This window comes from Cetorhinus maximus, chromosome 2 (assembly GCF_964194155.1).
Source record: "Cetorhinus maximus chromosome 2, sCetMax3.hap1.1, whole genome shotgun sequence".
Classification (NCBI taxonomy): domain Eukaryota; kingdom Metazoa; phylum Chordata; class Chondrichthyes; order Lamniformes; family Cetorhinidae; genus Cetorhinus; species Cetorhinus maximus.
In genome coordinates this window covers 14,325,162-14,346,632 of record NC_135880.1, presented here as the reverse complement: position 1 = coordinate 14,346,632, position 21,471 = coordinate 14,325,162, and the positions used below count along the sequence as shown (strand labels likewise).

Sequence of the window (21,471 nt, the reverse complement as noted above, 5' to 3'; positions counted from 1 at the left end):
TCTCAAAGATTAGGCCAGTTACTAGTGCCCTGCACTGTTCATTGGTGGGCAGATGGACTGGGCTTTGATCCAGGACAGTACAGGCAATATGTGTAGAAGCAAAAAAGTCACATGAAAGCAAAGGAGGAAAGCTCACCTTGGTAGATATACCTGCAGTTTTACTACATTGGTGCTGGAGCAGACACCCACAAGCCTCTCCTTTTTAAATCACACCTGGGAAATGCTGGACCCTGTTATTGGGACAGACAGCTCCAATCTCTACTCTTGGAATCACCAATCATTTGGTCCCTAGACTTGTTAGAGGGTGCCAAGGTTGATCTCACTTGTATATTGTCTGCCAGCGGCCAGTGGCAGCACACGACCAATGACTATTCGTCTGGATCATGACCAAATGGCCTAGCCACAAGCTCAGTTAAAAACAGTGAAGTGGAGCCAGTCTGAAGGTGGGGGAAAATGAAATGAAGCAATTTTGACCTAACCTAGCCATCGGGCAACTGATGGACTGGGTGCAATGCTGGCTTTAACCCCCTGCCCGAGTTTACTCTCCAGCGAAGTCAACGGGGTATGATCTTGAGCTGGGTGCAAAAACAGCGTTCCACCCAATCCTGTGGGCTCCCTGCCTGACAAGTTAAGTTGAAATTGACCCCATTATTCAACAAATGCCTGAGTTACCTTTTGAAGGCACTAAAGATGTTTCTTCTACTCAGGGGTCATTAGGATGGTTTCAGCATTGAGCTAGTGCTTCAGGCCAGTGTGCTCGGGTCACCAGGCATAACTGCATCTCAGCACCAGCACACTGAAATTATCTTGATGCATTTACAAGGTGATACGAGTGTAGGCATATGACATGTGAGCCAGGAAAAGACCTGCTGGTCATCAAGCCTGCTCTGCATCATGATGGCTAAGAGCGTCATGACGAAACACTGCTAACCAGCTCCTTCCCAACCACCTCTTTCATTCCCAGTCATGCAATGTCCTGGAAGTGGCAAAAAAAAGAGACAAATTCTGCGGCCAATGAGGGGAAAGATACTCTGGAAAATTCCTCCCTGATTCAGAGAAAACGGTGCCTCCCACCACACATAACTCAACCCAGCTGTTCAAGAAGCTAGTTCACCACCACCATCTCAAGGGGCTATCTAGGGATGGGCAATAAATGCTGGCCTTTTTAACTATGCAAGAATAAATTTTTTTAAAAGAGTTACAATTGATCCTGCCATTGAGTGTGGGACTGGTATGGAGGGTGAACAGGGCTACTGCAACCCCTTCAGGTGTGATTCTGAGACCTTCCACCCTCAGCTAGGAGGAAGTAGTTTGTGCTACTCAATTAACCCTGCTGTGTCAGCACTCCAAAAAAAAAATGTATGCTTTAATTTGTCAATGAATAATAATGTTAAAACATATACATACACATGGTGGCTTATAAATCAAAAGAGGCTGCAATTGCAGAAAAACAAGAACCACAGACACTTTTGTCTAGTTACTCGCTTTCCTTTTGTTGCAGCAGTGGTCAAACAAACAGTGCAATGGAAAATGAGCACATGGTCAGACTGGGCTCACTTAAAGCACATGGCTGTGAGAAAATAAAAGAAAAGAGCAAACAATCTGTACCCCACAACTTTCTCAGCCGGTAATAAAAAGTCACCGATAGTCGGGAATTTAATCCAGCAAAAAGTTGCATTTAAAAAGCACCTTTAACATAACAAAACATCCCCAAGGTGACTAACAAGAGTGGTAACAATAAAAGCATTTTTGACACCAAGGAGGAGATATCAGGTCAGATGACCAAAAGCTTTGTCAAAGAGGCAGGTGCTGAGGAACATCTTGAAAGAGAGAAAGGTAGAAAGACAGAGAGGCTTAGGGAAGGAATTCCAGAATGCAGCTGAAAGTGCGGTCACCAATGGTAGAGACATTAAAATAGGGGATATATGCAAGGGGGAATTGGAGGAACAGAGAACTCGAAGGCTCATAGGACTGGAAGTGGTTACAGATAGGGAGAAATGAGGCCTTGGAGGGACTTGAGAACAAGAAGGGGGATTTTAAAATTGAATTGTTGGACCTAGAGTCAGTACAGGTCAGCAGGAACAGGGGTGGTGGGTAAACAAGGCTCAGGAGTGAGGTGACACACAGGCAGCAGAGTTTTGTATGAGCATAAGTTTACGTAGGGTGGAGGATGGGAGACCATCAGGAGAATCGCCAAGTCTAGAAGAAAGGCATTGATGAGGGTTCCAGCAGGTGAAGCAGAATTGGAGTTGGGCGACATTATGGAGTAGGAAATGGGCAGCCTTAGCGACGGAGCAGATACGTAGTTAGAAGCTCACCTTGGTGTCAAACACAAACCAAGGCTGAGTGTGGGTTTGGCTCAGCTTCAGACAGTTGACAGGGACGGAAGGAGTGGTCAAGGGACAGAATTTTAGTTGGAGGAAATTTTGGCTCATTCAATAGTTTTATTCGGGAGCATATAAAAATTAGACAAAGGCTTCTTCACAGCAACACAGTTTTGATACGACTATAAGATTATTATAGTTCCAGTTTTGTAGTCAATTATCATCACAGCTACTCCCATATACAAAAGAATTCTGAGTAAGTGGGACTTTCAATAGTTTTCATATCACGGTTTCATGCTTCCTCTCACTGCAGTTTTTTTTTAATAGTTTACTCCTCTAATTAGCAGATCTGCCATGACTAATCACCAATGGTTCGACGTGCTGTTTTAGTTGCTCGAGGTGTTCTAATATGTTCTTCTTTGTGATGATCCCCAAGATATTCCTGAAACAGACCATGTTATGCTAATGACTGCGTTTTGCAATAAAAAGAAGCAAATCATGTTTGTACAGCAGCAAATAGGTTGCAGGAAATAATTCAGAGCAAATTGCACAACACAAATGCAGCAAATGAAATGCATAAAAGCTAAAAAGAAAAATAACTTCCCCTGTGCAGTTTTAAACTTTTGAATCAAGCGTAACGCCCCACATAGTCAATAGAAATTGATAGCCGTGTCTTATTAATTTAGGTGATTAGGGTTATAGGATATGGTTACACTATTGGTGCTACATTTGTTACAGTGTTGTAGTCTCCAGGCCTCCGATTTGAAATTGTAAGTGTTATTCCATCAGCTGCATTCTTTGCCTTTGAAATTATGCTGTAATGTACTAATACCTAATATACTAACCACCTCAGTTAAAAATATGTGAATGCATTAAAAAACTTTAAGTTAATATCCACACGGTGCAATTTAAGACATTATTTATGAAATCTCACTTCAGTGGTCACAATCTTATGTGACTACACCGATGTGCTATGTTCAATGAGGTAAATATTCTGGATGGTAAACACAAATTGCCTGAGATTAAACTTTTTTAAAAATAGGGGAGAGGGCGGGGTGGAGAAATGTGTACAATACCTTTGGAGTTCTCATCAAAAATTTTAATCTCACTTCAGTATCAACATTGTTGTGCTCAGATTTATATAGACTTATTGATACTTGTTTCTGAAACAGTCGTTAAGAACAATTCTTTCCCCCCATCCTATTTGATAAGTCACAGCAGTGTTAGCATCTCAGGCTGAGCGAGAAACAAAAGAATGGCTAAAAACTGAAGGAGTTAGAGCTGGCCATTCAGTTACACCGGTAGCATATGGTAATGACAACCTGCACCAGTTAGTCAAAAGCAGTGAATTTACAGCATTGCATTGAATGGTTCTGCTAAGAACAGCATGAACTGGAATTAAAATCGGAAGTGCAAGCAGCACGGGGACACAGAGTGATACAGCATAGGCACAGTCGCACGACTCCTTATACAATGCAAGATCATTGATGGTAACAATACTGTTAGGGGAAGCAATGAACAGAAATCAGGCCCTGGACAAATGACGGTCACTTCACCAGATGCAGGGTGGTGGGACAGTGGGGGAGGCAATCACAGGAGAGCAAGTCATTCTGGGCTGCTCTTGCAGATCTCCAGACAACCGTCTGCAGCTCCAGAAATCTCGCAGCAGATTCTTGGCCACCCATCAGCAGAGAAAAGGCAACAATGGATGAAAAGCAGACAGAAAAGGCCAGAACAGAATACTTTTTTTTAAAAAAATCACCAAAGCACTGATTGACCTTTTCTATTCACCAGATCAAAGCCCACTGCAACTGCTCCTGAAATTATTATTAAAAGACGAGAAGAGTTATTGCCAGAAAATAGTTACTTGCCTGAAATACTTTTCAAGAGATCGGTTCTAAGAGCACGTTAAATTTTCCTGAAACCCATTTTGCACTTCCTCCCTACAAGCACCTAATTCTCGAACAGATTCTTGTTAAAAAAAATGATACAACTCAACATTTAAAATGAATGGAGAATCTGATCTTTCACCATGTACACTACAAGAAGAATACCGTAGCGCCCAGACTTCCAAAGTATTTAATTGGTTTACAGTGCTTTGGGACACCTGAAGTCATGAAACGCATTAAATGAATGCAAGTCTTTTTCTTTTCATGAAACGCAATGACTTCAGGTGGATTTCACAGACAGATAATATTCTACCACAAATCTAAGCCAGATTCAGATACAGTAACTTATAGTAGGGTTCTGATAACTTGTCGCTCGGGGAACTTAGGTCAATTTTTAACTTAACTTTTTCACCAGTTTGATGGAATTGGGTGCGAGTTGGTTTTACTTCTGCACCCGATATTACTCCATTCACTTCAATAGTGCGTTACATCAGGCGGAGGTGCAAAACCCAGTATTAGTAGTTTCACCGATTAGCAGTTTAGGTTTAAAACTGCCCCCCAACATGTGCTACGTATCTTACTACATTATTTGATAAAATTCCTTTCTTGAAGTGAACGGTAAAGTAGTGGAATGATATATTCCCCTGTTGTCCCATGCTCACCAGCTTTCCAGCCCTAACATATAGAATTCAAAATTTTCACCATCAATGACAAATACGTCCGTGGGTTTGGTCGATCCAATCTCCAGCCCTGTGCGCCCTAATTATGTCCTCCCCTCTTTGAATTCTGCTTTTCTGTACATTATCTGACCCTGCACTGTGAGTAACCACCTCTGTCCTGAACCCTAGAATTCTTTTCCCAAATCCCTCCCTCTGCCTCATTATATCTGTTCTCCACTTTGGGAGCGTCTACCTGCAGAGCTCCACTTTTTGCCACTCTTCCGAAAGTTTGACCCTATTCCCATCCAGATCCGAATCCCCCTCCCTTTCCAATTGCGAGTGCACTACAGTAAAGGTATTTTAATAGTGCCAGACATTGCTGTTCTAAATTCATGTCATACTATGTAGGTGACTCGCTATCCCTTTTCAATCTCTAGCGTTATAGATGTAGCTGTGTGTAGAAATAAATGTTATCTCTTTTACTGTAAAAACTCCCAAATCAACAAAATTCAGAACAGAAAACGCTTCAGAAAACTGGTGCTACAATTAATAAAATATTTTGACATTAAAAGGTTAATACAATAACTAATAGAATCAGACATATGTGATAACTGCTAACTACTACTTGAAGAGTAACAACATCGAGATGCACAACTCCAGTTTTGATGAGATGTTACAGAAAAACAAAAATAAACTGAGTAGATATCAGTGGAAAAGTATAGCACGATTAGAACAAAAATCTTTTCATTTACAAAAGCAAAATACTGCAAATGTTGGAAACCTAAAATAAAAACGAAAAAAATATGCTGGAAATCCAGGTCTTGCAGCATAGTTTCAGGTTGAGATGATCTTTCGCCAGAGCTCATATATGATGAAAAGTCAAGTCGACCTGAAACATGGGGCAGAATTTTTGCCATCGGTGAGCAGGGGGCAGGGCCCGCTCGCCGACGCGTAAAATGACACGGAATGATGTCGGGCGGAATCCCCTATGTCACCCCGTCCCATTTAAGTTTTCAGGAAGGCGGGGGCACAGCGAAATCAGCTGTGTGCCCGCCGACCTGTCAATGGCCAATTGAGGCCATTGACAGGATCATTTAAACAATTAAAGGTTGGCGGGCAGGCCAGGAGCCCTGGCGGCAAATAGAAAAAACATGAAACCTCATCCAGCGGCAGGATGAGGTTTCATGCAGGGTTCTAAAAAGTTTAATAAAGTTTTACTGTAATGTATGAACGTGCCCCATCTCATGAGGGGGACATGCTAGGGAATTTTTTCTTCTATTTTTAATCTTTTAAAAAGTGTAAGCGATCTCCCTGAGGCAGCACTTAGCCTCAGGGAGATGTGCGCTCATTCGTGCGCAAGCGTGAAAGAGCGCACTCTCGCTTTTTGGGAATCCCCACCCGCCCGCACAGGAAGCACATAGCACTTCTTGCCGGACGTCACGCTGGGTGGGCCATAATTGGCCTGCCCATATAAAATGGCGGCGGGGCCCACTTCTCCGGCGGGGATCGTCTCCCCGCCCACCGGAGATTGGGTCGGGCCCGCCCACCCGGCAGACAGAAAATTCTGCCCATTAACTCTGTTTCCCTCCACAGATGCCGTCAGATCTCCTGACCCTGTTAATTTAATTAATTTTGCAATCATGTCAATCTCACCATAATGTCAAATACAATAAAACTGATGACATTGTTTATGAGAAGTGTTTCTTAATTGCAATGGCAGAATACCTGAATACAAACCATACGAATTTTAGGTTACCAATGGTTGTAGCTTAAATGCAAAGTTCCTCATGATTTTTAATATAAAAATGAATAAACATAAGTTTCCAAAGATCTAACCTTCCCTTGGTCTTCTTTTGGCACATAGATCGATTGACCAAGGTTGGCAGCATTTGTGGTCTGGAGCTTTGAGCTCTGAACTGAATGAACTGCATCATGAGTCAGACCTGAGATTTCATACACAGAAAAACTTTAGGAACGGACCATCGGGTTCTTTCAAAAACCTTTAAGGCAGCTTATTGGTGAAGGACTGTGATGTGCTTGGCTGCTGCACAGTCACTCCTATCGACTAACTTATTTTGACGCAGTGTGAAACACAGACAAATGACCTAACCTGCTGTTGAGGTACTGTGTCATCACAGAGGCAGTGCAGCATGTAACTCAGTCAGCAGAGGGTGCTCACACCAAGAGATTGCAAAAATAAATTTACAGACACCACACTAAAAGTGTCTTTTTAAACAACCAGAAATCTACAATACATTTCCTACATAGTAAGCAGCATCTAGGGATTCCAATTCTTCTCTTTATTAATCTTAGTGCGATAGTAGACACAAGTAAAAAGTGGAAAGATATTTTTATTTCACTAAGAATGGAGAGAGGGGGCGGGGGGGAGAAAAATTCCACCCCTTAGTGTCAGCATGTTGGCAGTATGATTTCCTGCTTCTCCTTAAATACTTTTGGAACAACATGAGCAGAGACCAGCAGATTCTCCGGGCTGAAGGTGAAATGTAGGAATTTGCTAGGCAAAAAAGGATTAAGATCCATTAGTTCACCTTCTACTGTCCCAGTCGCTGCCAGGGATGCATAAGCCCAGGGAAGAAATACAAGTCTTTCATCAATTTGTGTCTTTAAAAAAATATTAGTATGAGTCATTTATGACAAATACATTGTCAAAATTGTACAGGTAATTCAAATGACTAGAATAGGATGGAATATTTTCTAAAAGACTTTCTTTCATTAAAAAGTGAGTTTTAAGGGTGTTGTTATCCAGCAAAATTCATATCCATGGATTATGCATCTATTCACAGATCTCCCATAGCTCATGATGAATCAGAGGGCATTGTGTTTTATAGTAAAGGTGCTATCAACAAAATATGACAAGAGAAGTATTACAGGAATTGTGTGCTATGTGCAAAGAGGATGAGAACCTTATTTTTTTTTTTAAATTCAAATTCCTTACAGGAATAGATCAAATGAATCTGATAATACATTTGAGATTATCCCAAATTCTAGAACTAGGAAGAACAGGCTCCCGCTTCGAGGAGGTGCACAGACTGCTTAGATTTAACTACTCCATGCAGAAGATGGTGAATGTACGAAACAGAATGCCAGGAGGTAGTGGAAGTAGAGAGCATGGAAGGAAGAACTGGATAGATATTTCAGAATGACTGAGAAGGATCAGCTTTCATGAAGAGAGTGAGTCAGTTTAAGATTATAACACAGTCATAAGAACATAAGAAATAGGTGCAGGAGTAGGCCATTCGGCCCCTCAAGCCTGCCCCACCATTCAATAAGATCATGGCTGATCTGCCCCAGGCCTCAACTCCTCTTTTGTGCCAGCTCCTCATAGCCCTCAACTCCCTGATATTTCAAAAATCTATCTGCCTCCTCTTTAAATACTTTCAGTGATCTAGTCTCCCCAATTCTCTGGGGTAGAGAATTCCAGACACTCCTACCCTCTGAGAGAAGAAATCCCTTCACATCTCAGTTTTCCTGTATTCTATGCACATAGGTAACATCTGGGGCATCTACAAATTGATTCAAAACTTCAACCCATCGCCTTAATATCTTACAAAGGCCAATCAATGCTATCTACTTTGGCAAAATGCTAGATTGTCCCCAGCACCGCTATCTGTCCACTATCTAATTTAACTTCAACAGAATTAAAATTGACTTTCAGTGCACTGCACAAAGCTTTATGAGTAAAGCTGTGCTGCAGTGTAGTTTTGATGCGGTCAGCTACTGCAGTGCAGTATTACCTATCTAAATTACTGCCTCTCCAAACCAGTCATCCCAGCAGCTCTTCAAACAGAAAATGTATTTGTTATATGGAATTGATCTTTCTGATTTCCAAAGAATCAAATGATTAGTCTGAATATGCACAATGCCTTTTTTCTACCAGGGCTGCTTGTACTGTGTCTTGTAACATGTTAATTGTCTCTACACTGTAAATATTTGTAATGTCCAACATATGTTTCTCTTGCACTTCGGATCAGTGGGGTTCTTTTGTCCAAGTTGAAACAGTATTATCACGGTATTGTCTGCTCTACAGAAGGAAACATACATGTGCATGAAAACTATATTTATCAACAATTCTAGGAACAATGGAACGGGAGTGGGTTGCTAATTCCTGTTCCTTCGTTCAATAGATCATGGTTGATGTGTGCTTCAACACTGTTTGCCTGCCTTTCTTCCATATTCCTTGATACCTTTGCTTAACAAAAATTCATCACTCTCAAGTCTTGAAAGTTACAATTGTCCCAGCAGTCACAGTCTTTTGGGGCTGAAAGAATTCCAGATGTCTACTACTATTTTTCTGAAATGAAGTTTCTTGAATTCACTCCTAAGTAACCTAGCTTATTTTAGATTTATGCTCCCCTGTTCTGGAACTGCCCAGCAAATGAAACATCTTCTCTACCTATGCCGTCGACTTGCTTTATCATTTTGCACTCCTTGATTAGATCACCCCTCCACCTTCCAAACTTAGGGAATAACAGCCAAGGTTTCATAAACCTGTTCTCATAAATTAGTCATTCAAACTCTCGTGTTATTGCGGTGAATCTAGGCTGTAAACTCCAAGGCCAAAATACTTTCCTGAGGTTTGGTACCTACAAATGGGCATACTAATTCAGATGGGATCTGACCAAGGCTCTGTACAACAGAAATGTCACTTTCTCAATTTTTCACTCCAGCCCGGTCTTTTTGATTCTTATTTATACCTATGGACTAGCTTGAGTGATGTGTACATGGACGTGTAAAGCCCCTTGCTCCTCTGCAGCTCCTAGTTTCTCATTATTAAGAGGTTTAGGGGAGAGGTTTAGGGAGGGAATTGCATAGCTTAGGTTCTAGGCAGCTGAAAGCTGTGCCACATTATTTGTATTAAATCAGTCCTTTAAAATAGGGGGTGTGCAAAGCTCAGCTAGCTCTAACGTTGAGCAGCACAGAGCAATTCTTCCACATCTTCATACTTGATGTGGAACTGTGCCTCCAGAGAATCTGTGGCATACAACCTATGATTTTCCAACCATTAATGGGTTACAGGTGCACATTTTCCTAATATGTGCTCCCAGCAGTGCGCAGAGGAAGTAGATAATTTCCCTTCACATGCCCATTTGGAGAAGCCAGGTCAAATCTCAGCCATCATGATAGTTCATGTTCAACAACCAGCTAGGGATGTTCCTTCAGTTACTATTTTACCCTAAACACCATGAGAATGAAAGCATCATCAGTTGATGCATGGGTTTTACCCACATAACCCAATCCCAATCTCATAAGTGACTAGTATCTTCCCTTGCACAAAGAAAGGTGATTATGGTTGTCGGAGACCAATTATTTCAGCCTTAGGCTGCATCACTGCATGAGTTCCTCAGAGTTTCCTAGACCAACTAACTTCAGCTACTTCATCAATGACCTTCACTCATGAGATGAGAAATGGAACTGTTTACTGATTCACAGGGTTCAGCTCCACTTGCAATTAAAGTGGCAGATGACATTCGTGCCATTCATCAACCCAAGGCTGGATACCAGGTCTTACTGTTTACAGGAATGGATAACTTCATCAACTGACGAGAAACTTTACTGGACCAGCCACATAGGCTGGGAATTCTGCGATGAGTAACTCACTTCCTGACTCCCCGAAGCCTATCCACTATCTGCAAGGCACAAGTCAGGAGTGTGATGGAACACTCTCCACTTGCTTGGAGCTGCACTCATCGAACAACACTCAAGAAGCTCAACACCATCCAGGACAAAGCAGCTGCTTGATTGGCAGCCCATCCACCACCTTAAACATTCACTCGCTTCCACCACCAGGACACAGTGGCTGCCAACTCCACTGCAGTAACACAGCAAAGCTCCTTCAAAAGCACCTCCCAAACCTGCAACCTCTAACATCCAGAAAGCAAACGGACTTATGGGAACACAGCAACCTATGAGTTCTCCTCCAAATCATACACCATACTTACTTGGAAATATATGCGTTCCTTTGTCGCTGGGGCAAAATCCTAGAACTCCCTCCCTAACAAAGCACTGTAGGAGTTCCTTCACCACACTGACTACAGCAATTCAAGAAGGCGACGCACCACCACCTTCTAAAGGGCAATTGCAGGTGGGCAATAAATGCTGCCTTTGATAGTCATGCCCACATCCCATGAATGAATAAAAATAATCACAGACTGCAGCAGGTGGCCCACCATCTCCTTGTCAGAGCAACTGAAGACGAGCGACAAATGCTGGTCTTGATGTTTGAACACTAAAAATAGAGGGGTACCTGGAACTTCTGTTAACTGACAATGCCAAGTTGGTGTATTGTTGATGCCGGGAATAAAGAATCAAGTTGTTCCTTTTTGGTGAAATTATCTTGCAGCCATGATAAGATTCTGGATATTTTGAAATTTCTTTAATTGAAGCACAGAAGAAATCAAAGTGTGCACATCTGTTACTTATCAGGGAATGTGTGCTTTCAATTGTTCACATTGTGAGATGAAGCGGAAGCTGTAGCTGCAATCTACAACTCTGCAAACCACCCTTTTAAAGATGTTGACTGCTTCCAATTTTATTTTGACCTTCAGACATTCATGTCAGTGACCACTGTGTAAGAAGATTTAACTTCAGTAGTGATTTCCATTAGACAATGTGAATGTCATTAGTTGCAGGATTTGCAGGCAGTTTCATGCCCAAATTTGCTTTCCCCTACATTCAGAAATCAGAGCATTCAATCTGTATAACCCTGAAACAATTGAGTGGCAGTGAGGCATCTCCTGAAGTGGTTTGGAATTCAGCCTTTGTGACAAATGGGTGGGAGGTTAGGAAAGATCCACGATTAGAAGAAATGTGACCATTCCAGAGTAAGAAATAGATTTTTTTTTCCCTGCTGATGATAATAAGGAGAAATCTTCTCTTTATCTCCCCTCCTATCCCCTTCCTCATCATTGTTATTCCTCTTCCCTGGGGGAAAAACTGGGCTATCTTCTTGCCATTCTGAGTACTGATACAAAGCAAGATCTACTGCCTATCCCCAAAACGCCTACACAAGCAACATCAAAATTTAAGTGAAGACATACTGTTAAGAAAACTATATGGAGGCGGTGGGGGGGGATTTCTTCTGTGTACTGCATGTGTAAATTACAGAGCATCTTCCTTTATTCTCCTTACCTGTAACATCATATACACTACTTACACTACTTCCATCTTAATAGGTAGATGGAGGAAAAAAACTGAAACAACAAACTATTTTGTGGTGAACAGGTGACAATTAAAACTACTGTTGACAGGAAAACATAAAGACTAGGAGGGCAGTTTAATTCAGAGCAGAAGAGAACGTAGCCTTGTAGACAACAAAAAGGGAGAGCATCACCTATTAAACTGGCTGCAGAAGGGAGTGAGCTTCTTTCCTAAAGAATGATGGCAAATCCTGTCTCTGTGTCTGTGTCTGTGCATGTATGTCTGTAGGGTGAACGACAATGGACTGAACTTTCCACTGTGTACCCTCTTACACCGGAAAAAAAACAGATTAGCTTGCAACACCTTCAAATTAAAAAGAAAGTTTTACACATCCCCACCCTCTTAACTGATTTCTCAGCTCAAGTATATAAATAGTTTGAAACGTCTTAGTCATCTCCATTTCTAGCAGAATCTTGTGTTGTCTACTTTTTATAGGTATAGATACCTACCCATTTTAAAAATGTACAGGAACGTCGCTTTAAGTTGTGTATTAAACCACAGTGCAAATACGGACATCCCAACTGGTCTTTGCAACCACAACCACTACATGCATTACATTTTCTCTCGGGTGTGATTCAGAGCCACATTAGACTTACCCATTGTGAGTTACAAGGCACTGCCTCAGGCCCAGTTTCCGAAAGATGTCCACCACAATTTCCATAGGTGTATGATCTGTAACTGTGAAAGGACTCATATCAAGAATGCTCCGTAGCTTCAGTGGACGTGGACTGTCTGCTGGAAGCGTTGGGGCGTGTTGGGTAAAGTGAACCCTTGAACTGCTGACAATACCTTCTTGTTTTCTTCTGGCGTTTTCTAAACAAGTGAGAGCAAAGAAAATCACAAAATTAATAACCACAGCAGTCAAAAGATATCATTTTTTGCTTGTGGTTTTTTTGTTGTTCTCCAATTTCCACTGCACATCCTGCCCTCTCCCGTCACAGCCAGTAACTCGGGATGTGGGGCTTTTGATTGTTTCAGCAAGCATTCTTTTTGCACCATTTAACTACACTTTATAATTTACAGTCTATTGAAACAGTACCTGCACTTGTTATTTTCAATCAGTGTGCAGTAACAATCAAGAACTTAATGGCTGCACTGAGAGCAATCTACTGCAGGAGACATGGTCAGGAATGACTACTTCAGGGCTTCCGCTGTCCTTATTTTCTCCCCTTTCCAATTTATATCGACCTCCTCTGTGCCATGAACCGTCCCTGGCTGGAAGGAGATGGTATCCTGTGGCTATAAATTACAATTCTGTGATGGCTGCTGGAATATTTACGTGTGGCTGTCCTGTTAAGAGAACTCACTTGTGATGCACCCATGGCTGAATGGCCTGTCAACTGTTTAGGTTCACATATTAGTGAATGGTCACTTGGGTACCATTCACTAATATTAGGTAATGTTATAATATGCCTTCAAGGGATAGCAGCATGCCATCACTTTAAGGGAAGTGTGTCATACAATTTGACAGAACACAGCTCTGCAGCTCTGATATCCTCAAGCTCTCTATCCATGTATATATGTTCACATGTGCCTGTTCTTAATAAATTAACTCACAATCCCTTATGAGCGATTGGTGCTTATATCATTATAACACATATGACAGGTGAGGTGCTGGAAAACTTCCAGTGGAACTGCAACAGTGTGTAGTGACAATCTTCAGAAATGAGGAAAGAAAGGGGGGGTGGGGGAATGAAGAACTGAACAAGAAAAACTGAATGAATTGTGTCTATAATGCCTTCCATCACACACTGCAGATAGCAATGGTATCAGGTTACAGCATTTGACAAAGCAGAAGAATGATTTCAATAACAACTTATAATTATATGCCACTTTTAACGTAATAAACCTCCACAAGGTGCTTCACAGAAGTATTATAAAATAAAATGACATCAAGCCACATAAAGAGATATATTAAGTCAGATGTCCAAAAGCTTGGTCAAAGGGGTAGATTTTAAGAAGTGCCTTAAAGGAGGGATTAAGTCAGATGTCCAAAAGCTTGGTCAAAGGGGTAGATTTTAAGAAGTGCCTTAAAGGAGGAAAGCAAGGTAGAGTAGGGACGGAATTCCAGAGGTTATGGCTTAGGCAACTGAAGTCACGGTCATCAATGATGGGACAATTTCAAATCAGGAACGCTCAAAAGAACATAAGAAATAGGAACAGGAGTAGACCATTTGGCCCCTTGAGTCTGCTCCACTATTCAATAAGATCGTGGCTAATCTTCCTGTATTTCGATTTCCACATTCCCATCTAACCCCAATAACCTTTGATTCCCTTGCCTAACAAGAATCTATCTACCTCTGCCTTAAAAATATTCAATGACTCCGCCTCCACCACCTTCAGAGACAGAGAATTCCAAAGTCGCACAACCCTCTGAGAGAAAAAATTTCTCCTCATCTCTGTCCTAAAAGGACAACTCCTAATTTTAAAACAGTGCCCCCTAGTTCTGGACTCACCCACAAGAGGAAACATCCTATCAACGTCCACCTTGTCAAGGATGTTCAGGATCTTTTATGCTTCAATCAAATCACCCTTCACTCTTCTAAACTCCAATGGAAACAAGCCCGGTCTGTCCAACCTTTTCTTATAAGACAACCCACTCATTCCAGGTATCAATCTAGTAAACCTCCTTTGAACCGCTTCCAATGCATTTACATCCTTCCTTAAATAAGGAGACCAAAACTGCACAAGGTATTCAAGGTGCGGTCTCACCAATGCCCTGAAGGCCAGAATTAGATGAACGCTGATATCAGGGAGGATTGTGGAGCTGGAGGAGATTACAGAGATAGGGAGGAGCGAGGCCATGGAGGGATTGGAAAACAAGGATGACAATTTTAAAAGCAAGGGCATTGCTTTACCAGGAGTACAGGGTGAGAGGTGAAAGGACTTGGTGTTAGTTAAAACAAAGGCAGCAGAGTTTTGGATGACCTCAAGTTTATGGAGGATAGAATGTGGGAGACCAGCCAAGAACGTATTGAAATAGTCAAGTTTAGCGTTAAAAAATTCATAAATAAGAGTTTCATCAGCAGATGAGTTAAGACGGGCAAAGTCACGTGATATTACTAAGATGGAAATAGGCAGCCTTAGTGATGATGTGAATATATGGTCGGAAGCTCATATCTGGGCCAAATATGACATCAAGGTTGTAGACTGTTGCCTTGAAAAGGGATGGTGTTAGTAACTAGGGAGTTTGGAGTGGGGACTGAAAACAATGACTTTAGTCTTCCCAATATTTAACTGGAAGAAATTTCTGTTCATCCAGTACTGGATGTCAGATATGCAGTCTGATAATTTAGTAACAGTGGAAGAGTTGCGAGGTGGTGGTGGTGGTGAGGCAGAGCCGAGTGTCATCAGCATCCATGTGAAAACTAATGTATTTTTGGTTGACGTTGCCAAGGGGTAGGTAGATGAGAAATAGCAGGTGGCCAAGGATAGATCCTTGGGGGACAGCAGAGACAATGGTGCAACAGCAGGGAAATCATAAGGTCATTAGAACACAAGAAACAGAATTAGGGGTAGGCCATTCAGAGAAGCCATTGCAGATGATGCACTGGTGAATCAGCTGAGAGCAATCCCCTCCAATTGGATGACAGTGGAGGCAAACTGGAGGAGGATGGTGTGCTCAACCATGCCAAAGCCACATATTTATGACTTTGTAAACGTTATTTCAGTACTATGGCAGGGACGGAAACCCGATTGGAGGGATTGAAACATGGAGTTTTGGGAAAGATGGGTACGTATTTGGGAGATGACAACACGTTCAAGAGCTTTGGAAAAGTGATGTTGTGAGATCGGGCAGTAGTTCGAAAGGATGGTGGGGCCAAGGGTTTTTTTTGAGAGGTGTGACGATGGCTGATTTAAAAGAGACAAGGACCTCACAATTAACAATATCAGCTAACATGGGGACCAGGGGGGGATGTTTTAGTGGGTATAGGTTCAAGGGAGCAGTGAGTGATTCTCATAGACAAGATGAGCTTGGAGAGGGCTTGAGGGAAGTTAGGAAAGAAACTAGGGAAAGATGAGAGTTCAGGGCTCAGGCAGGGGGGAACTTTAGAACAAGTTTCGCCCAGTGGGCTGGCTAGTAGATGGCAAGAACACGACAGATGCAACTGATTGGAGTGTCTCGATCATAGCAACAAAGATGTGCATGAGCTCCTTTACCCCTATTATTCAAGGTGAGGGTAGATGAGACAGCGGAGAAGGGTTTAAAAGGCAATTTTCAGTATAGAAAAGAAGCCAGGGATTATCTTTGCATTCCAAGTAGTGAACAAATCAGCAGACAAGAGCAGATGCTGATAGTGCTTTATTTGATTCAGCCGGATCTGGCAGTGGATGGCTGAACCAGCTATCCACCATGTCCTTTTCAGTTTGTGTTCCTTAGGCAATGAAGTGGAGATGAGAACTGTACTTGGGGGTAGCAGCCGGGGCGAGGCACAGTAATGGTTTAATTGGGGACTGGGTCATCAAAGGTGGAGGTAAGAGTGTGGTTGAGCAAATCAATAGCTGGAGAAGTGTTGTGGAAAATAGAAGACCAAAGGTTAAACAGTTGGGATTTTGAAGATACACCTGTAAGTGAATCGGAGGATAGTTTGTCCAGGGGTGGACTCAGGAGGAGGTCGGTCTGGGACATGGAGGGGGATATGGGTGGAGAATGATGGAAGGTAGTGAACAGTGATGGCCTTATCTGTGAATGATGCAATGGGACTAACAAGTCCACATGAGGTGGCAAGGTCATGGGGTTTTCTTGAGAAGTGAGCTCACAAATCCTAACTAAAAAGTTCAGGTCCACTATTTAACTAGCAGATTCCACATATGCATGTCATCGTAACACTGTTGAAGATACATGGGAATAGTCAACCCGTACCTAATGCAATAGTTATATCTCTTCGTAGTGCAAATCCAACTAGTCTTTGAGATTCTTTTGATACAATCACAGGAAAACCGTTGTACGTCGTTTCATTAATCGTCGTTTCTAAGTCTTCAACTGTCATGTCATCCTGCGTCAGGACCGAAAGAGGAGTCTCATTTCTCCGAGGCCTCATCACATCCGCAGCCAACGTTGTATGAGTGAACTCTTCTTTAGCGTCCAGGAATGGATATCCATTCAGGCGGATGTGCGATTCGTAGATGCCTTCCCTGCCAAATGCATCGCCCACCCACTTGCTGGTCATTACAGCTGCCATGAGAGGGACAATGTATTCCAGTCCACCAGTCAACTCGAATACAATTACCACGAGGGAAACTGTCATCCGCGTCACACCACCTATAAAACAATGGAAAAAATTAGTTTAAAAAATATGTACACTCATTCTCCATCCGTCCCCTATTTTGTCACATTTTGCATTCAATAAACTACTACATCTCCTTCACACTTATGGTGAGGAACAGAGAGAGAATTTCACACTGGTGAGAAGTCATCCTTTTTATAATAACCATTGTATATTGTTACAATCCCTGTGGGGAACCAATGAACCAAATTAACCAAATTTCTCAAAAAGACCCCCAGAGAAGAAATTACCAACCAGATTTCACTTTTTATAACTTCCACTTTAAAACAAATCAGAATCAATATAAATTAAACATGAAGGAACATGAAGGTGAATGATATTTCAACTAAAAGGGTAATTGCTTTTTAAATAGTCAATGCAACATAGGTATGTCTAACAGGACGACCAGCACCCTGCATCACTCCCCACACAAATGTGGCACCGTGTAGCTGCACAGTTGTTCACTATGCTGTTCTTTATTCACGCAGGGTAGGTCAGAAGTCCTATCTGACAACAGCTTTTACCTTCAAGTTTCAAGGGTATGATTATCACCAGCAAGGCACACTTCTACAAATCCTCTCTTCCTCGGGTCATGAAAGTCCTGATGGTGTAGCTTTCCAGATTTCCTTTTCAACTGACCAACCAATAATACCCTGGTTCAAGTTTTGGCCACTTCTAGGAAAACACCAAGCTCTTTAGCGTCTTCAAGCTATTCACGCAGCTTTCCAGGTTTGAGACTTTTTTAGCCAGCTCACACAGTACCTCCAAAGAGCTCCTGTCTCCTTTTCTGCCAAACAGAAAATGCAACCCTCTTCCTGAGAGAGATTTGCTTCTTCTCCTCACAAGAATTCTGTGTTCCTCTTTCTGGATCTGTCTGCACTTTTTCTTTGTGACTGCAGCTGTATGTTGTTTGCTTTCACCCTCCAGCTCCTTTACTTGTAGCCCTCCTTTGTGTCTGCCAGCCACATGGCTTCTTTCTTAACTTCCTTCTGTTGGTACTGCTTCCAGGTCAAGGGTCGCATGGACTAATACTTTTTATTACCAAAGGAAATTACAATTGATGCAAACCCTTAAAAGTCCTTTTCACGCATTCTTAAAAACAATTACAGATTCCACAGACCTTTTCAAGAAATTACAAATTTTCCTCACTGTACTGCTTCTGGGTCAAAGGTCGTCAGAATAGCATATTCATTGACCGATACAGGACTTTCCCAGAATGGAGCTCAACAAGATAACATGGAGCAACAGTTTAATATGAGCTTCAAGCACGTCAAACTCAATTTCTCCAGGCAGGTGACGACCTTAGAATCTGCTGTGAAGCACGCCACAGATCTGGGTCCGACAAGAAATTGCAGGCAAACAGGAAATGCTTCTGTAATCTTTCCGCAAAAATTGCATCATACATGCACAATTCAATATTTGTTTGTCTGACCCAAGCGCTTCCTGTTTTGCAACATCTCCGCCAGCAAAGTTCAAAGCCCACTGGGATCTTCAAGTTTGAACTTCATTTTTTGAAAAGCTGCAAAATCTGAAAAGAAACATTCTAACAAGTCTCTCCAGAAATCTGGCGAAGAGTTTCCATCCAAAATGTTAACCTGTTTTTTTCCCTCTTTACAGGTACTGATGGACCTGCTGTGTAGTCCTTACTTTCACTCCTTTAGGTTTAGAAATTGCTCTGATAACATGCAGATTATTCTAATCCAAGGACAAGAACACTAATGATTTGATGCTCTGCGCTGCGGTATTTTTAGTGGGCTAGTTCATAGGCTTTGTAAAATTCCTATGTAAATTATTTTAGCAGTCATTAGCACGAGTCAATTAACACTCTGTAGGTTTTCAACGCCCAAATCTCCTATTTTGATACCATTGCTAGAATCAAGGAAAGGCGAAGAGGTGGAGAGCCAGAGGACATCAATTTAAGGTGGTTGGCAAAAGAACCAACAACGTGGTGGGGAAAAACATTTTTACACAGCAAGTGGTTAGGATCTGGAATGCGCTCTCTGAGAGTGCGGCGGAGGAAGATACAACCCGGGTGATCAAAAGGGAATTGCATGAGCATCTGCAAGCATCTAAGAGGAAAAAAAATTGCAATGCTTTGGGGAGAGGGTCAGGGGGTGGGATTAGCTGAGTTTCTCTCTTCTCCAGCACTGACATGAAGGGCTGAATTTCATGGAAGGTGGGACTTTGGTTTAATGTCACAGGCAGCACTCCTCACAATACAGAATATTTTGCCAATCTGCAATGGTGGGAGATCGAGCACCCTCTTCAAACTTACTGGCAGTACTTCAATTATTTGTACTCATCACTTGTTTTTAGCAAGTTTAGGGAAGTAGCCTGAAGCTTCCTCATTAACAAAGGTCACCTCCAAAGTACAGCTAACAAAATGTTCTGAACTGCCATCTGGTGGTGATGGGTCTAATCTAATTTGCTTGGCAAATGGGCTCTTTATGGCAGTTTTCAATCAATCGTTTTGGTCAACATTGTATTAGAGTTTCACTCCTTTTGGCAAATTTCAAGGCTCACATTTTACCTATTATCTCGTGTTTCCTCCACTGATTAGATAATCACCTGATGAACATACACACAGCTTTGGATTTTTATGCAAATTTATGTCAAACTAATCCATGAAACTAAAGCTGTGGGCTGGTCTATTATCAAAACAAAGCTGCTACAAGCCCACCTCTCTTCTTTAGAGCTGCTGCCGGCGCTAGTTTTTATTTGAATGTTACAGCAGTGCTCGGGTTTTCAGGCAAAGAATCATAAACGTGCAGATCGGCACGTGGCACTTTAGGGGTCGATCATGTAACTGAGGAATCGGTGTAGAGATGTTCTCCAGAAGAGGGAAACTAAACAGTTACTTGGAATAGCATAGGCTCTGAGATGTCAACGCCTACCTGAAGTTCCAACTTCAGCAATGCAAAGACCAGCATGCTCCTGAATGTCTCAGTAATGATTGTGAAACAGGTTCTGCAACCTGTGTAATGCTATTGAAGGAATTCTGCAATTCATGAGCTTGGTTTTTAAATGAGAAGAGCATTTTCAAATTGCAGAGTGCTCTACTCCCAAAGGTTTAAAGCACAAATTATGGCCCCAGTAAACAAGAAACACAGGCAAAGCAGTCTAACGTGCTAACTTTTTTTTTTCATTTACAGGATGTGTACATCTCTAGCATGGCCAGTATTTATTGCCTATCCCTAATTGTCCTTGAGAAATTGGTGGTGATCCACCTTTTTGAACTGTGGAAGCCCGTGTAGTGCTCCTGCAGTGCTGTTTGGGTGGGAGTTCCAGGACTCAGCATCAATAACGGAATAGTGATACATTTCCAAATTAGGATGGTGTGCGACTTAGAAGGGAACTCAGAGATAGTGACATTCCCTTGTGCTTGCTGACCTTGTTCTTCTAAATGGTAGAGATCACTGGTTTGAAAGGTGCTGTTGAAGAAGCCTTGGCAAGTTACTGCAGTGCACCTTGCACATTACAAACTGCAACCACTGTGTGTTGGTGGTGGAGGGAGTGAATGTTTAAGCTAGTAGATGGGGTGCTAATCAAGCGGGCTGCTTTGTACTGGATGGTGTCAAGCTTTTTCAGTGTTGTTGGAGCTGCACTCATCCAGGATATTCCATCACATTTTCAATCCAGCGGAGAGTATTTAATCGCACTCTCTCCGACTTGTGTTTAGTGCATGTGGGTGGATATGCTTTGGAGAGTCACGAGATGAATCACTTGCTGACCTACTGTTGTAGCATCAGAATTTGTGTGGCAGTCCAATTAAGTTCCTTAATTTAAAATCCTCACTATTCATCCACAAATCCATAAATGACCTCTTCAAGCTATACTAGCTTTGAGCGCCCTCTATCCATTGATCTCAAACAACCACAAAAGTCAATCATCTTAGCACATGACATCATTGCAGTAGTTCCTTAGGGGGATGGTGACCCCCCCCCCAAGATGTTGATGGTAGGGGGATTTCTTTTTCTATTCCTTCACAGGATACAGATGTCACTGGCAAGGCCAACATTTGTTGCTCAACCCTGCACAAGGCATCACCGCAGGAGTTCCTCAGGGGGATGGTGACCCCCCCTGCCAGGATGTTGATGGTGAGGAGTTCTTTTTT

The 21,471-nt window shown here is 42.1% G+C and overlaps 1 protein-coding gene across 6 annotated transcripts in view; it reads right to left on the bottom strand.

Annotated features, from left to right (window-relative positions):
• Positions 1 to 21,471, bottom strand: part of clcn3 (chloride channel 3) — a 200,874-nt gene that overhangs the window by 4,018 nt on the left and 175,385 nt on the right. For 4 of the 6 annotated variants that reach the window (XM_078561350.1, XM_078561341.1, XM_078561358.1 and 1 more), the window contains 3 exons: positions 16,955 to 17,353; positions 12,687 to 12,903; positions 2,691 to 2,766 (listed from right to left, as the gene is read on the bottom strand). In XM_078561350.1, the coding sequence (XP_078417476.1) occupies positions 2,691 to 2,766; positions 12,687 to 12,903; positions 16,955 to 17,353 (692 nt within the window). The remainder of the gene's footprint in view (positions 1 to 2,690; positions 2,767 to 12,686; positions 12,904 to 16,954; positions 17,354 to 21,471) is intronic. The other 2 variants (XM_078561367.1, XM_078561383.1) reach the window with 1 other exon arrangement.